Genomic DNA, 18,394 nt, shown 5'->3' on the forward strand with positions numbered 1-18,394 from the left:
AACGCAGGAAGGATGTTGCTGATGAGTAGGAAGCCCAGAACCAGCGGTCACAGTCGAGGGATATGGGGTAAACCATTTAGGACTGAGATGAGAAATTTCTTCTCCCAGAAAGTAGTGAGCTTGTGGAAATCACTACCACAGAAAGTGTCTGAGGCCCAAATGTTCAATGTTTTCAAGAAGGAGTTAGATACAAGGTGAAGTCCCATAGTCTTACCAGGTGATAGACTTCTTCCTCATGAGAACCACGTCTGGTGGTGGTTTACCTGAGGGACACAGCCTCTCAGGTGAGTGGAGAGGTTAAGAAGGAAAATCATCCATGGTAAACTGGAGTGCAGGAGTTGAATCCACATTTGCAAACCAGCCAGTCGATCCAACTGAGTTAGCTATAGTTCTTGGGGTTAGAGTTCAAAGGTAATGGGGAGAAAGTGGGAAGAGGATACTGAGTTTGATGATCTGTGACAATCGCATTGAATGGTGGAGCAGGCTTGAAGGGCTGTTCCTATGAAATCATCCCCAGTGAATCCAGGCCCAGAAACTGATTTCATCTGTTACCACTAAACTTATTGTCCACAAAAACAGATGAGGAAGACGTGCACCTGGAAGCCCAGGGCCAGTGGCAGCCTCCTAATGCAGTAGAAGCCAGCATGATATAGAAAAGATACAGAAGCCCTTCAGTCACTTGTTTTCCATGGAATGCTGTGCAATTGAGGGAGGTGCAATGGTATTTTACGCTGTCTGGGAGTCTGCCCTATAATGGAGCCTCTCGGTCTTGCCGTGATGGAGCTAGAGGGCCCAGGTGTACTGAGTGTCCACGCTCCTCAGCTTGAACTGCTATATGCTTGTGGGTCACTGGGAGATGGAGGATCCACACATTTCAAGTGTCCAGAGAGGGGATCTTGAGGGTGCCCGTATGTAGTTCCTCCTCTGGTTGGGTGCCTGCTTGCACTGTTCTGTTTCTTGATGGGACAGTGGCACCTCATTTATGGCGATGATCCCTCATCTTATTTGCCTTTGTTGTTGGGCACCAAAGGCTGTAGCAGTGGAGTGCAAGTCTGTGCATATATCCAGCAGCCGGTGTGAGCTGGACCTGGATCTCCATGGCAACCACCACTCTGTCTGCCAAAGCAGCTCAATATTCACATGCTGGAGGCTACACAGTATAGCTAGCATTGGCAAACTCTTCCATTGTTCAAGTCACTTTCCTAAGTATCTCCGGAAACTAGTTTGCAGGTCCTATCATATGTCTGCTTGTAATTTTAAATTTAGTCAATGGTTGACATCACGGTGTTCTCCACTGTCTGTCTGGGGTTAGCAGGTGCCTGGTATCTAGCCATGCTCCAACTGCTAGTGGCCTGGAGCATTCGTGCCAGTGATGTGCTCACCAGAAAGGATTCCTATTTCCATATTCTAACTGATGTATCTACTGAAGTGTCAGAATCTGAGCCTAACGGAAGGTGCAGGAGACTGCCTTGCTAGTGCTTCCTCTAAAGGATCTGTTCGTTCTTCTTTGGGTAGAGGAAGAACTGATGTCCTTGAGGGCTGATCACTTCACGCTGGATGTTGCTGATACTCATAGGAGACCAGAGAGAATGAGTTGTAAAATAGGGATACATGTTTGGGCAAGTTGAGAGTATATACAGACTGCTGGTAATGAGAGTAGTGCAAAGCCATGGAGGTGTTGACATTGTTGCATGAGTGGTCAGTGTTTTCTTCCTTGTGACGAAGGATTTTTTCCTTATGGTGTGATGAGACAAATGTTGGGCATACTGCACACCCATCTTGGAAGGAAACAAATGGATGGATTGAGAGACATGAAAGGTACAAGTGGGAGAAAGGTAGTGAGCTGCGACATATATGTATGTTGTTCAGTGCAGAACAGCACAAGAATGGTGCATTGAGCCTCATAGATAGTGAGATAAGCAGTGCAAAATTACATCAGTTCACTCTTTTGAGTTGGCAGAGTGTAACTCTCCGTGAAACACTTGAAGATGACACTTAGCTGATATTTGGTAAATTTGGCCTATGTCTACAAGAAAACATGGTTTTAAAATTAATTGCCACCCTTTTTAGACAGATGAATGCAATATTTTCTCTAAAGTGATTGTGTCAATTCTTCATAACATTGCCTGAAAATACATTGAATTTCACTTGCACAGAGGTCAATTCTTGTTAGGTTATTGAAGGTTATTGGGATTAGATGGAAATGTGTACAGGATCAGAAGTCGGATCACGCCAGGTTATAGTCCAACAGGTTTATTTGAAATCACAGGCTTTCAGACCGTTGCCCCTTCAACAGGTCAAGTGAGAAAGAAGCACCCAGGCATGGGATTTATAGGCAGAGAGCTCAATGGACAGAGAGCTGAAAAGATCATGCAAAGTGGAGTTTTGACAGGTCGACTCTTGGTCTCTGTAGGTGACCAAGTGTGGCAGGCGGTGTGGGTCAAGTATCAGCTGGATAAATGGTGAAGGGATGACCCATAATCCGATTAAATGAGACAGAGAGATAATTACAAAAAATTAACAATAAGGTGGTGCTGGAGACAAACTCAATGACTGGAATAACATGATAAGTCTAGGAATCACATGCTGAGGATCTAACCAGAGTAATAAGTAATCCAAAACTGTATAGGTAGAAAGATCTTAACAATTTATCAAGGTGATGGTTTCAAAACAGGATAATAAGCAAAATTGTATAGATATAGAAGAGTGTGGTGGAGTCACATGTAGCACAACATGCACCAAGATCACAATTGAGGCAGTCTTCATGGGTACAGTTCATGACGACACTGAAAGATTTCGAAGGCAGCCTCATAAGTACGGACAATGCTCAATTAATCGATCGCCACTCCCAACATGCCATAGCAAAAGACTGCAATAACCACCTCAAAAACAGACACAGGATATGAGCGATAGAGTACTCTTCATCTCCCAGAGCGGAGAAACTACGCCATGTTCTTTGCAGCCTTCAACATGTTATCGATGACAACAAACGTCTCACCAGGTTCATCATATGCCTTCACTTCTCATCTTTAAGTAACCGCCAAACTGTTAACAGATCACCGTTAGCAGCAAGCTACCTAACCTTCAGGACAGCGTCAACCGCAACACTATACAACCTTGGCATGGCAACCTCTAAGACATGTCAGATCATCAACATGGAGACTACTATCACGCCTGGGAATACCACCCACCACGTACACAGCAGGTATTCATGTGACTTGGCCAATGTTGTCTATCTCATATGCTGCAGGCAAGGATGCCTCAAGGCATGATATTTTGGCTAGACTATGCAGATTCTGTAGCAACAGATGAATGAACACCATGCAACAATTGCCAGACAGGATTGTTCCCTCCCAGTCAGGGAACACTTCAGCAGTTGAGGACATTCAGCCTCCAATCTTTGAGTAAGTGTCCTCCAAGCAGCCTTCAAGATACATAATATAGAATTGCTGACCAGCAACTGATAGCCAAGTTCCATACCCGTACAGACGACCTCAACCGTGATCTTGGGTTCATGTTGTGCTACATGTGACCCCACCATACTCTTCTGTGTCTGTAAAATCTCGTTTACTGTCCTGTTTTGACACCATCACCTTGATAAGTTATGATCTCCCTAATTATTCTGTGCAGTTTTGGATTACTTATTACACCCTTGCCATGCAAATCTTATGCCTATCGTGTTATTCCAGTCATTTAGTTTGTCTCCAGCAGCATCTTATTTTTAATTTTTTGAAATTATCTCTCTGACTCATTTAATAAGATTATGGGAGTCATCCCTTCACCACTTATCCAGCTGTCATAGAGTTATAGAGATGTACAGCATGGAAACAAGACCCTTCGGTCCAACCTGGCCATGCCGACCAGATATCCCAATCCAATCTAGTCCCACCTGCCAGTACCCGGCTCATATCCCTCCAAACCCTTCCTATTCATATATGCATCCAAATACCTCTTAAATGTTGCAATTGTACCAGCCTCCACCACATCGTCTGGCAGCTCATTCCATATACGTACCACCCTCTGCGTGAAAAAGTTGTCCCTTAGGTCTCTTTTATATCTTTCCCCTCTCGTCCTAAGCCTGTGCCCTCTAGTTCTGGACTTCCCCATCACAGGGAAAATACTTTGTCTATTTATCCTATCCATGCCCCTCATAATTTTGTAAACCTCTATAAGGTCACCCCTCAGCCTCCGACGCTTCAGGGAAAACAGCCCCAGCCTGTTCAGCCTTTCCCTATAGTTGAAATCCTCCAACCCTGGCAACATCCTTGTCAATCTTTTCTGAACTCTCTCAAGTTTCACAACATCTTTCCGATAGGAAGGAGACCAGAATTGCACACAATATTTCAACAGTGGCCTAACCAATGTCCCGTACAGCCGCAACATGACCTCCCAACTCCTGTACTCAATACTCTGACCGATAAAGGAAAGCATACCAAATGCATTCTTCACTATCCTATCTACCTGCAAGTCCACTTTCAAGGAGCTATGAGCCTGCACTCCAAGGTCTCTTTGTTCAGCAACATGTAAAATTATTTGACCATATTTTCACCATTTCCCACTTTGTTTCCCTTTGTCCCTGTTCTGATCTATCGTGAACCTTTTGCATTGCAGATTTATGCACATCAAAGTTGTTACTTCCACTTTGAGTCCATCTGATCTTTACTTGAGAGTAGATTTTATGTTAATATTGTAGTCAGCTCCTTCTGTTAATATTGTAATCAGCTCCTTTTGTTTCCATTGCAGGATCTCTTGGACCCAGCCCGATGGAAGATGCTTATTCAGCAGTTCAGATATGATAACTACAGACTTCACCAGCTTGGAAATAGTTCTGTCTTCACTATAACACTTCAAGCAGGGCTGTCAGCTATAAAAACACCGTATCCTTTCACAAGCTGAAGCAATGATCCAATCATATATTGGTATCGATATTTGTCTCAAAATGTTTAGTTACAAAAAGGTTTAGTTGCTTTTGACAATATCAGACTTTACACATTTTAGCTTGCCTTTAAGCGACCAGTTAGTAATACCTTTGGTTGTGTGTAGTCTCATAGGATGGTGATTAAAATTTGAAGATTGGTAGGAATGTTGAATTAATGGCAGTCCCAATTTCATATTTCCTCAAACAATAATTGCTTGGATTTTTAAGAGTTTGGCAACTTTTTCTAACTAGAAAATCACTGGCTTTTGTTAAACAGAAAATGCTGAAAGTCTCAGCAGGTCAGGCAGCAGATAATATCTCTGATCTTTTCATTAGATTGAAAGAATTTCAGAGGTATAACAGTTTTTAAACAATTTTAGAAGTAGGGCAAGTGAGGAAGTTGAAGTAAAGAAATAAAATGACGATAAGTGCCAGGCAGAAAGAACTACGTGGAAAAGGACAAGTGAAGAAAAATATAAGTCCAGAGGAAGTTTAAATGACTAGTAGAATCCTTACCAATATATTGGGAAAATAAGAGTAGTGGCTATGACCAGATCTGTTTAACTCATCACTTCCCCATTATAATTTGAATTGCAGACTCAGATACTTACAGGTCTAAGTATTTGGTCTGTCCAGCATTAGAGTTATAAAGCACAGAAACAGATCTTTAGTCCAACTCGTCCATGCCAGTCATGTATCCTCAACAGATCTAGTCCCATTTGCTAGCATTTAGCCCATATCCCTCAAACCCTTCCAATTGCTGTACCTATGTAGATGCCTTTTAAATATTGTAATTGTACAGCCTCTACAAGCGCTGGCCGCTTGTTCCATACACTCACCACCCTTTCCATGAAAAAGTTGCCCCTTGGGTCCCTTTTAAACTTTCCCCCTCACCTTAAACCTATACCCTGTAGTTTTAGATTCCCTTATCCTGGCTATTCACCCTATCCATGCCCCTTATGATTTTATAAACTTCAAGGCTACTATGCCCACATACCTTTTACTTGCAATTGTGTCATGACTTATGTCAGTTAATGATATAGAAATAATACTTAATTCCATTAATAAAGCTGCAATGTTTATCTTCCTAATTAAACCGAGGTGGCTGTCTTACTTGCATCTCTTAAACATCCATTGTCCATCCATGCTTACCACAGGTGTCCTACCATTAAAACTGTTACTGATACTTTTGGGGCCAGCTAAAAATTAGCCAAATATGTTTAACATTGATAGATGAAAATGGGTTTCAGAGAGCCTGTTAACTACAAATAATTATTAAATTCACAGGCCAGCAGGCAGACTCCCAAGAATTAATTAATGGCGCAGTGTAAGAGGAAGCATGAGCAATGGGCATCAAAGTCATATATCAGAATATTGTAGTGAAACCTAAGGCATGATATGGTTAAAAATAACCTGTTCCTGTTTTACCCCAATATCTTTTGATCGTTTAACCTGAAGTGCTGTATCCAGCTCCTCCTCCAAATCATGCAATGTTTTGGCCTCAACTGCTTTACCTGGTCATGAATCCCACAAGCTTAAAAATCTCTGTGAAGAAATTTCTCCTCACTTCAGTCCAGAATGTTTTCCCCCATATCATTAGACAATGACCCCTGGTACTAGACTCCTTTGTCATTAGGAACATGTTTTCTGCATCTCCCCTGTCTAGTCTCATTAGAATTTTATTGGTTTCTATGAGATTTTTCCTCATTCTTTTGAGGACTCCAATGATTAAGTGACTCAAACTCTCCTCAAATGGTAAACCTTTGAAGCACTTCCTCGATAACAAGAACATCCTTCCTCAAATAAGGAGACCAAAATTGCACATAATATTCCAGGTATGGTCGTCTTGCTCCTGTACCCACACCCTTTCACTATGAAGGCAAACATACCATTTACCTTCTTGACTGCCTGCTGCAATTGCATGCTTACCTTCAGCGACTAGTGTTTGAGGATACTCCGGTCTTGTTGCACATTCCCCCTCTCAGTTTGCAGTCATTCAGATAATATTCCTCCTTTCTGTTTTGCTCCCAAAATGAATAATCTCACTATTTTCCACATATTGTATCTACCATGCATTTTGCTGACTCATTCAGCGTATCCATCTCTGCATGCTTCTCACAACTCAACCTTCCACCTAGCTTTGTATCATCTGCAAATTTTGAGATATTATATTTAGATCCCTCTATCTAAGTAATTACCTTATATTATGATTAGGTCCTCGCACTAATCCCTGCAATAGCCCAATGGTTGCAGTTTGCATGTTAGAAAAAGACCTGTTTATACTCTTTGCTGTCTATATTTTGCCCGAAACATCGATTTTTACTGCTCCTCGGATGCTGCCTGAACTGCTGTGCTTTTCCAGCACCACTAATCCAGAATCTGGTTTCCAGCATCTGCAGTCATTGTTTTTACCCTGTCTATACTCTCCTCCTGTCTTTGGTTTCCTGTCTGCTAACTAGTTTTCTATCCACCACATTACCCACAAGCCCACGTGTTTTTAGTTTACATATTAGTCTCTTATGTGGAACTTCATCAAAAACCATCTGAAAGACCAAATACATTCCATCCCTTGGCTTCCCCTCATCAACCCCACAAGTTACATCCTCGAAGAATTCCTTTTGTAAATCAAAGCTGATTCTGTCCGAACCTGCCCCTGTTTTCCAAGTGCTCGGCTATTAAATCTTTTGTAATGGTTTCTACCATTTTTCCCCCATTATCAATGTCAGGCAAACTAGTCTATAATTGCACGTTTTCTCTCTGTCTCCCTATTAAACAGAGGGGGTACATAAACTCCTTTCCAGTGTTTATAGAATCTTGGAAGATTACCACCAATGCATCCAACGTTTCTACGGCCTCTTTTCTGAAGTACTCTTAGATATAGATTATCAGACCTTGGACATGTATTGGTCTTCAAGCTGAGCAATTTCCCTAACACCACTTCCTCACTTATACTGATTTACTTACTTATACTCGTACACAATCCTGTTTCCCAATGTTTCTAAATGTTGTTTTTATCCCTCTTTGTGAACCCAGAACAAAGTATGTATTTAGTTGTTGAGCCATTTCTTTGTTCCACATTGTAAGTTCCCCTGCTTCTGATTGTGAGGGGCATACATTTGACTTCGCCAATCTTTTTCTCTTAAAATACCTATAGAATCTTTTACAGTCCGTTCTTTTGTTCCCCTGCATGCTTACTCTTGTACTCTATTTTCTCTTTCTTAATCAATCCTTTTGTCTTCCTTTGAATTTGAAACTGCTCCCATTCCTTAGGCCTGTTGTTTTTTCTGGCCGATTTGCATGCCTCTTTCTTGAATCTAATACTATCTCTAATTTCCCTTGTAAACCTTGGTTTGGCCACCTTTCCTATTTTACTTTGTGCCAGACAGGAATGAACTGTTGTTGCAGTTTACCCATGCAGTCTTTGAATGTTTTCTGTTGTCTTTCCATCCTTATCTATTCAAGTAATGTCCTCTGATCTATTATAGCCAGAATCTTCCATTGGCCTCCGGAAGTGCTTGGGTGCCATTAATCACGCGGCCGCTTCAGCAACTGCTGCCGCGAACCATGACGTCACTTCCGCCCCCACTGACCATGCAGCCTCCGTGATTGCTGCCCAGACAACCACCTCCACGATCACCAGGAATAAAATCTCCAGCATCTGCAGTCCTCACTTCCTCCCCAATCAGTGTAGCAAGTACATCCCTTTAGACATCAGCATAACCTGCCCAGTTCGTATTGGTTCCATCTTCCACAGAACCAGGCCCAATGCCCCAGGAATCTGAAATCCTGCCCCTCTTCAGCTCCATGTTCATTTGATATATCCTGCTTTTACAACTCTGACTAGCATGTGGCACTGATAGCATTCCTGAGATCACTATCTTTTTCAGGTTCTACTTTTCAACTTCCTAACTCTCTCTCAATTCTATTTTTTGAACCTCTTCCTTTTTTAAAAATGAAACCTCTATTATTTGTATAAATGTGTACAGCAATCACTGTTCACCCTCCCCCTTCAGAATCCTTGATCTTAGCACAGGGGAGGCTACATATCATCGTGGAGTTGCATTTGTGGTGGCCATGGAAATGCTTGTCTATTCCCCTTACAATTGAATCCCCTATAATGTTTGCATTCCCACACTTTTACTCCTCTCCTATGCAGCAAGTCAATTACAAATTTGGCTGTTGCTGCTTTCCCCAAGAGACCAGTCCACTCAACATTATCCAAAGTGGCGTATCTGTTTTGCTGGGAAGAAGCCATTGGTGACCACTGCACTGCGTGCCTATCCTCTTACTCTGCTTGGTTTGCACCCATTCTCTTCCTGCCTGTGGGGACTAGCCAGTGGTTTGACCCTGACTTGGAATGTAGTTACCTGTTGTGGTTGATTAGCACACCTTCAGCTGTGCTGCCTCTGGATTGGAAACTAATTTGTGACAACTGGAGAAATGAGGTTAAGTTGGGTAAATGGAGGGAAGTATGGAAGATGTAAATGGAAGGGAAGGACAGCAACATATGCAGAAATGTATAGCAAATCCAGTTTTCCACCATGTTATATACCTGAACAGAATGCTTCACAGACAGTGTTATAAAGAAGATGGCTCCTCTAAAAACCCAGATTGCCCTGTCTGTAGCAAATCTCTGAACAAACTTGCACAACCTCTGCCTATGGCACACTGTGCCAATTCCCGACTGGTCTGCAAGATATCTGGCGAAGTTATGAATGAAAATAATCCACCCATGATGCTACCTAATGGCTATGTGTATGGATACAATGTAGGTATCTAAATTTCCTTCAATTAGTGTTGGTCACCTACGATAGCTAACTTGATTAGTCAGATTGATTCCTGAATTAAATCTGACTTAATATTGTGTGATACTTTGCGTGACACACATCTAAATTTTTAGGTTTTCAGTAATATTATTTCTGTATTCTTTCACGATCATAATTTCCCATATTTTCTCAAAATTCTTACACTCATTTCAGTGATTAAAGCCATTGATTGCACACCATTTCCTTTTCTCTTAAATTCTGCAAATGTCTGATTTGGTTTTGTTCTTATCTAATTTGTAATGGGAGAATTTCAGGGCCAAGCTGTTGTTCATTGAGTATTGCTTTTTATCAGGTTCATAATATGCAGATTGCTCTTCTGACAAACTTGCAGTCATGGCTGTACCTGTCAAAGCACTCTCTAAAATTAAGATCCAAAAATATTTTGGTCACTTGATCTGCCCAAATTTTTAAAATGAGGGTAAGTATTTTTCAACTCCATCCTCCGTTAATTTAGGTAGGTACTAAACATAAATCTTTAAACCAACTCCCTCACTAGAATCAGAATAGTCCTCTGTTTGTTCCTTTATTTAAGCTTTCCTCTGGGCAAATTGTCTGATTTCTCCAAAATAAAGAACTGTGGATGCTGAGATTTGAAACGAAAAGTGAAATTGCTGGTGATACTCAGTGGGTTTGGCAGCATCTGCGAGAAGAAAACAGAGTTAATGTCAGAATCTGCTGATTTGTCCTGATGAAGTCGCCAGACTCAACATTTAGGTAAAAACACTGACTGCAGATGCTGGAAACCAGATTCTGGATTAGTGGTGTTGGAAGAGGACAGCAGTTCAGGCAGCATCCATGGAGCAGCGAAATCGACGTTTCGGGCAAAAGCCCTTCATCAGGAAGCCCTGATGAGGGTTTTTGCCCGAAACATCGATTTCGTTGCTCCTTGGATGCTGCCTGAACTGCTGTCCTCTTCCAACACCACTAATCCAGACTCAACATTTACTCAGCTTTTCTCCCACATATGCTACCAGACCCACTGAGTTTCATCAGCAATTTCTACTTTTTTACCTCTGCTTTCTTTTTCTCGATATCTCTCTCTCTCTCTCTCTCTCCAAAGTTCAAGCTTTCATAATTCTATTTCCTTTTCATCACTTTTGTTTGTATTCTCTTTCGTTCTCATTTCTATTTTTCATTTGGTTTCCTTTTTTCTCCACTTTCCAATTTAAAATTTTTAATTTTTCTTTCAACTTCAAGATTTTTTTTCCCCATTTCTAATTGTATCTTAACTAATTCTACCTGTGACATCTCCATTTCAGGTTTTATTTTTTGTAAATGTTAAACATTCTGCTTTCATTTCTACTTTTCAATTTGTCTTCTAACTCACTACTTAGCAGATTATTTGAAATCTTGGGCTCTTAAATCTTCTGTTCCCAGAAACCTCTCGGCAACATTGAAAGCCATTGGCAAAATTGAATCCACGCAATTAACTTTACCTCACCACTCTTGTACTGAGTTCAGAATCTCTATGTACTGTTTAAAATAGACAAATTCCTCTTATGCACAGTTTGAAATTATTGAATTTAAGAGCATTTATTTATTATAATCCCAGCTGATGGTACTCCTGGATTAGTCAGGCTCCCCACAGAATGAAATCTAACTTGACAGATCTTGTTTTTGTGTGCTAACTTAGAAGTTGTTGTGTGAAATTTGGTGATGATCATGCCACTGAATGTCATGGAGAGATGGTTTGATTTTCTTTTATTGGAGATGGTCATTGCTGACCACTTGCCTGGTTCAAATATTAGTTGTGATCTATCAGGTTAAGCCAAAATGTTGTCCAAGTCTTGCCACTGTTGGGCATAGCTTCAGTTTCAAAGACTTGCAGATGGCACTGTAAACTTAAATCATCAGTGTGTCTGAGGGAGGAAGGTTAATTCATGCAGCAGCAGCAGATGTTCAGTTTATAGCACTGACCTAAGGAACTCCTGCAGTGGTGTCCTGAGTCAGAGTTGGTCATCTTGTGAAATTAAAGTTCTGTCTATTGCTGCTCGTTTCACCCATTTGAATTACTGGAAATAATGTCAGCAACGTACAAACTGCAACAAAAGGAAGTCTATAATTGTTTGCAGTAAGAATAAAAATTAGCTTGATTCACTACTATAGAAAAGCACTATGCTATACAACATAGCCACCTTATTCAGCATGATACAAAGATATGCTTAATACAACAAACCTTTAGCTTCTATACATGAATGGCATAACTTATAACTGGAATAATTCAGCAGAAGGTTAGAAAATCTCTTCCCGAATGAATTTGTCGCTGATATTATCCTCTCTGATATTAATTCCCCTCTCTGATATTAATTCTCCTCTCTGATTTCTTCTAAGTAATCTGTTGAAGATTTACTGATATTTACTTTCTTCCCTTTCAGTCACTACTTTCCATTCGCCAAGATGACAAAATCATCTGCCCAAGAACCAAAGAGGTCTACAACTTCTCCCAAGCTGAAAAAGTGTACATCATGTAAAAATGTGGAAAGGGCATAGCCAGAATCTGAACCACAGGATAATGTTGGTCAGGCTTACCCTTTTGGCTATTGAGGGCTGCTGATTACCTGTGGCAATGCACCTTTTTATTGGTGGATGTGTGTCTCTTGCGACCAAAGATCCAAAAGGAACAAGAAATACACTTGCTATTGTATGATGACAAAAAGGAGCTTATGATGAACTTGACCAGAGTTTGTACTGAGAAAGTGAAATAAAACAAATGAGGCTTTGACGTGGGTTTTGTAGTGGTTTACATTATCTGAAGATTTTTGACAGTTTTCAAATGTACTTCATTCGTAAGTTTAAATTTAGTAACTCTCATTAGTGTTGTGCTTGGGGGTACAATATTGAATTGTTCGGCTGCCTTATTTCAAGCCTTCAAAATTTACATAACTTGCACAACTGCAACTAAAGGTGTTTTCAGGTCGTAATGTTTTAGAGTAGTTTGCACTAATATACTTCAGTTTAACCGGATCAGCTGTAGAACAAAACCTGCCATATTTTGAGCAATTGTGATAACGTTCCAAGCACTAGAGGTTGGGAATTCCAGGAACCTTACATTTTAGCACTATTTATGCATGCAGATACTGTTAGATTGTAGACCAAAAATTATAGCTTCAAAAAATTGGAAGCAACTGTTAATTAAAAAGAATCAATTAAAACTTGGTATTGTTTTTTTATTTCATCAAGCATTTAGGTTTACCTGAGATTTCTTTTCACAATTCTTTCTTTCTGAAGATGTTGGTTTGTATTTAGATATAACTTTAAATACTTGTGAACCGTCAAACTTGTGTGATCTTAGAGGGAGGAGAGCTATTTATGCATTTATTCTGTTAGTTACTGAAAAAAAAAGCAGTGGCCTGATGTGTTTTTTTTTCAATCCTTCGCCAGTTTAAGAGTGTAAGACCAACTGAATTACTGAGAACCCTTTGAGCCATCAAGTAAATAGTCTCATTTCCTTATTTGAAAGAGGTTCTTCCATTTCCTTTGTACGTTATTCACAGGCTAGAGAATGTTAGTGAACTGAAGCCTCCAATTGAGATTAATTTGTGGTAGACCTTGTCATGTTTTTGTGTTGGACATTCCCTTCATCCTAGTTCCTGCAGTTCTAAAATTCTGGGCGCGAAGAAGTTGAGTTCTGATATAGTATAACCCAAGATCCTTTTTGTGTCAATCCCAGATCAGAGTGTCTCTTGGATAATTGAACTCAAGATTGAGATGATTAAAAACAAAGTGGTTTCAGGATTTAAACATTATTTATTCAGGGGACTTGGGTCTTGGTGGTGGGGGTCAGCATTTTTATTGGCCTTAGAGTTGCCTGTGAGAAGATGGTGACCTGGTGACTTTATCTGGACATGGACTGGTCTTCTAGCTGTGGACTGGTGAATCTGAACATTCTGTGATCATCAGTGAACATCTTCACTTCCACCTCAAGGAAACATGGAAACTATAGATGGCAGTAGGCCATTTGACCATTTCTGCCTGATTCACTTTATGATCATGGCTGATGCTCGATCTCAATGCCATATTCCCATTTTCTTTGTGTTGATGCCTTTAATATCTAAAACTTATCAATCTCTGTCTTGAATTTTCCCCAGAACCAACCTCTATAGCCTTCTGTATAGTGAATTCCAAAGGCTGACCACCCTCTGAGTGAATAGATACAGCATGGAAACAGACCCTTCGGTCCAACCCATCCACACCGACCCCATCTCTTAACAGTCTCCAGATACGGAGTAGGCCATGATCCCTGGTTCTAGATTCCTCAAGCTAGGGAAGCATCATTCTGCATCTAGCCCATTTGGAATTTTGTGTCAGTCAGAATCTCTCTCATTCTCTTAAATTCTCATTAATACAAATTCAGTCGAACCAATCTCTCCTCCATAGGGACAGTCCTGTCCTTCCCTTAAGTAGGGAGACCAAATCTACACCCACCACTCCAAGCTCTCACCAAGGCCTTGCGTAACTGCAGTAAGACATCCTACCTCTGAACTCAAATCCTCTTACAATGATGGCTTCCTAACTGCTGCACCTGCCTGTTTACTTTCACTGACTGGTGTACAAGGGTGCCCAGATCCCTACAAATTTTGCACTTCACATTTCCCAATGCATCATTAATTTAAATAAAACTGTATTTCTGTTCTTCATACATAGTGTACAATTTCACATCTTTCCACGTTATAATGCATCTCCCATATGTTTACCCAAACATTCAATTTATCTGGATTGCCCTGAAGCCACTTTCTATCTCTTTCACAACCAAATCTCATTTTGTGCTGGCAGGAATCTCGGAAACATTGCATTTGATTCATTCATCCAAGTTATTTATTATATTGTGAATAGCTGGGCTGAATGCTGATACCTGTCATCTTTGTTCACTGATTCCTTATATGGTGTCTTAAACCAATTCTGGATCTGTGCCACTGTGCTACTCCCAATCTCTTGTGCTTTAATTTTGTCTAACTTGCCTCTTTTGTATTATCTTATCAAAAGCCTCCTTGTGATCCACATTTGTAATTTCCACTGGTTTTCCCTGCTCTATTCTACTAGTTACATCCTCAAAGAAAGATCCAATAGACTAGTTGCTTGATTTCCCTTTCATAAGCCCATGCTGATTTTGTCAAATCCTCTTGATGGTGTCAAAATGTTCTGTTGTCACGTCTTTTATAATAGACTCTCTCATTTCCCTAATACTAATGTTTGATATTATTTGATTTTGACCTGATTTATTATTTTCATGTGCTGCGATACAGTGAAAACTATTGTTTTGCATGCTATACCAAGAAATCATACCATTCATAAGTACATCATGGTAACAGAACAGAATGCAGAATGTAGTGTTACAGCTACAGAGAAGGTGCAGAGAAAGATCAATATGACAAGTGGACAGGAAGCTGTTCTTGAATCTGTTGGAATGAGTTTTCAAACTTCTGTATCTTCTGACTGACGGTAGACGGTGGAAGAGCATATAGCTGAGGTGGGAGGGGTCTTTGATTATGTTGGCTGCTTTCCAAGGCAGTGGGAAGTATAGATGGATTGAGTAGATGGAAGGCTGGTTTGCATGATGGACTGGGCTGTGCGCACAAGTCACTAATTTCTTACAGTATTGGGCAGAACAGTTGCCATATCAAGCTGTGAACTCAATAGTATGCTTACTGGGGTGCATCTATCAAAATTGGTAAGAGTCATGATAGACATACCAAATTTCCTTCACCTTCTGAGGCAATAGAGACATTGATGTGCTTTCTTAGCTGTAGCATACAAAGTTAGGCAAATTGGTGTGTAATTCTTCTTTCTTCCCTTTCCCTTGTTTTTTTTTTCTTAAAGTGGAGTTACATCTACCACCCTCTCATCTATAGGAACTGAGCCAAATTGTACAGAATTTTGGAAGAAAATCACCATTACAACCATTATTTCCAAGGCCAGTTCCTTTAATATCTCGGGTACAAGTAATCTGGCTTTTGGAGTCGAGACTGGTGCTGAACATCATTCACGATTCTAACCTTATGATGGAGGGGAGGTCTTATACATATTTTTAATCAAGCAGTTCAGAGATGCTGGCATGGCAGCTCAATGGTTAGCACTGCTGCCATGCCAGCGTCAGTAACCCAGTTTTGATTCAAACCTCGAGTTTGCATGTTCTCCCTTTTTTGCATGGGTTTCCTCTGGGTGCTCTTGGTTTCCTCTTTTTTTTCTAATGAAACTTAAATTCTATCATTTGTGGTCGCAGATTTTGAATCTACATCCCAGGACATTAGCCAAGTTTCTGGACTAATAATCTGGCAATAGTACTACTGGGGGCATTGTTTCCCCTAACTGCTGTAGTTTGGTAATTGGAGCTTGGGGTATATGTCAGGCCTTTAGATTTGCAGATTGTGGTTGAATACAACAGTGCTGCTGATGGCCCATAGTACCTCCTGGATGTCAGTTTTGACTTGTTAGATCTAGATGAAGTCGAATATTCAGTCGAAGTTCATGCCACACAACACTCTGGAAGGTATCCATAATGTCTTTGCACAGGAACTAGCTGTGGTGGTCACTCTTACTGATTACATTGTGGAGATTGGTAAAGATAAGGTTAAGTATGCTTTTTTTCTCATTGGTTTCCTGATCACCTGCTGCAGACCTAGCCCAGCAGCTGAGACTTTTGGGACTTGACCTGCTCAGTCAGTTACTGGTGCTGCTGAGCCATTCCTGGTAATGATATACATTGAAGTTGTCATTGCAATTTCTAATAATTGACCATTGAATACTGGCTACATGTTTATGATAATTTTATTCAGCATACCAAGGGACTGTATATCCTGGAGCTATTTCAAACTAGCTTGAGGAATATATGAAAAGGCAGTATCTTTATCCAAATACTGATTTTACTTCATAAAAACATAGGAAATAGATGTTATTCTTGATCATGGGCTAATGTTGTTAATATTTTCTCCTTCACTCAAAGATCATTTAGTCTGGCATTGTTTTGCCCCATGCCTGATCAATGTTTGTCACTTCCCAGTCTCTAAACCCAGGTCTTTCTGTAATGTTTTTGATAGCATTACCTGTTGTACAGTATGGAAACAGACCATTCTGTCCAACTCATCTATGCCGACCAGATACTCTAATCTCATCATAGTTGGTCCATATCCCTCTAAACTCTTGCTATTCATACACCCATCCAGATGCCTTTTAAATGTTATAATTGTGCACACCTCCACCTAAGGTAGCTCATTCCGTTCATGCACTATCTGTGTGGAAAAGTTACCCCTCATGTCTGTTTTAAATCTTTTCCCTCTCTCCGTAAGCCTATGCCCTCTAGTTTTGGACTTCCCTACCCTGGGGAGAACATAGAACATTATAGTGCAGTACAAGCCCTTTGGCCCTCGACATTGTACCACTGTGCGAAACCAACCTGAAGCCCATTTAACCTATATTATTCCATTCTCATCCATATGCCTATTCAATGACCATTTAAATGCCCTTAAAGTTGGTGAGTCTACCACTATTGCAGACAGTTCATTCCACGCCCCTAATACTCTGAGTAAAGAAACTATCTCTGACATCTATCCTATATCTATCACCCCTCAATTTGAAGCTGTGTCCCCTCGTGCTAGCCATCACCATCCTCAGAAAAAGACTCTCATTGTCCACCCAATTTAACTCTCTGATTATCTTATATGTCTCAATTAAGCCATCTCTCAACCTTTCTCTCTCTCTTGAAAACCGTCTCCAGTCCCTCAAACTTTCCTCATAAGACCTTCCCTCCATACCAGGCAACATCCTAGTCAATTTCTTCTGAACTCTTTTTCCAAAGTTTCAACATCCTTCCTTTAATGCGGTGACCACAACTGTATGCATTGTACAGCTGCGGCATGACCTTATGGTTTTGAAACTTGATCCCTCTGCTAATAAAACCTCACACACCGTATGCCGCCTTAACAGCCCTATCAACTTGGGTGGCAACTTTAAGGGATCTATGTACATGGACACAGAGCTCTCTCTCCTCATCTACATTACCAAGAATCTTACTATTCACCTAGTACTCTGCATACCTGTTATTCCTTCCAAAGTGAATCACCCCACACTTTTCCGCATTAAACTTCATTTGCCACCTCTCAACCCAGCTCTGCATCTTATCTATGGCCCTCTTTAACTTACAACATCCTTCGCCATTATCCACAACTGTATTGATCTTAGTGTTGTCTGCAAATTCACTAATCCATTCTTCTACGCCCTCATCCAGGTCATTTATAAAAAGTGACAAAAAGCAGTGGTACACCACTCTTAACTGAACTCCCGGATGAACATTTTCCAACAACCCCACACTCTGTCGTCTTTCAGCTAGCCAATTTATGATACAAGCTGTTAAATCGCCCTCAATTCCATGCCTCCGTATTTTGTGCAGTCGCCTACCATGAGGAACCTTATCAAATGCCTTACTGAAATCCGTATACACGACATCAACAGGTTTACCCTCATCCATCTGTTTGGACACCTCAAAGAACTCAATATTTGTGAGGACGATCTACCCTCCACAAAACTATTGCCTATCCCTAATCAACTTATTCCTATCGAGATAATTATAAATCCTATCTCTTCCTATCCTATCCTATCTTTTCCAACACTTTACCCACAACTAAAGTAAGGCTCACTGGTCTATAGTTACTTTGGT

At 40.6% G+C, this 18,394-nt stretch overlaps 1 protein-coding gene across 2 annotated transcripts in view; it reads left to right on the forward strand.

The window, feature by feature from the left end:
- The window catches only part of maea (macrophage erythroblast attacher, E3 ubiquitin ligase), a 146,834-nt gene extending 133,963 nt beyond the window's left edge, over positions 1–12,871 (forward strand). For both annotated transcript variants that reach the window (XM_060828582.1, XM_060828591.1), the window contains 3 exons: positions 4,744–4,877; positions 9,491–9,686; positions 12,120–12,871. In XM_060828582.1, the coding sequence (XP_060684565.1) occupies positions 4,744–4,877; positions 9,491–9,686; positions 12,120–12,215 (426 nt within the window). In that variant the 3' untranslated portion in view covers positions 12,216–12,871. The remainder of the gene's footprint in view (positions 1–4,743; positions 4,878–9,490; positions 9,687–12,119) is intronic.
- Positions 12,872–18,394: the final 5,523 nt, after the last annotated feature.

The sequence above is a fragment of the Hemiscyllium ocellatum genome, chromosome 1 (genome assembly GCF_020745735.1).
Source record: "Hemiscyllium ocellatum isolate sHemOce1 chromosome 1, sHemOce1.pat.X.cur, whole genome shotgun sequence".
NCBI lineage: Eukaryota > Metazoa > Chordata > Chondrichthyes > Orectolobiformes > Hemiscylliidae > Hemiscyllium > Hemiscyllium ocellatum.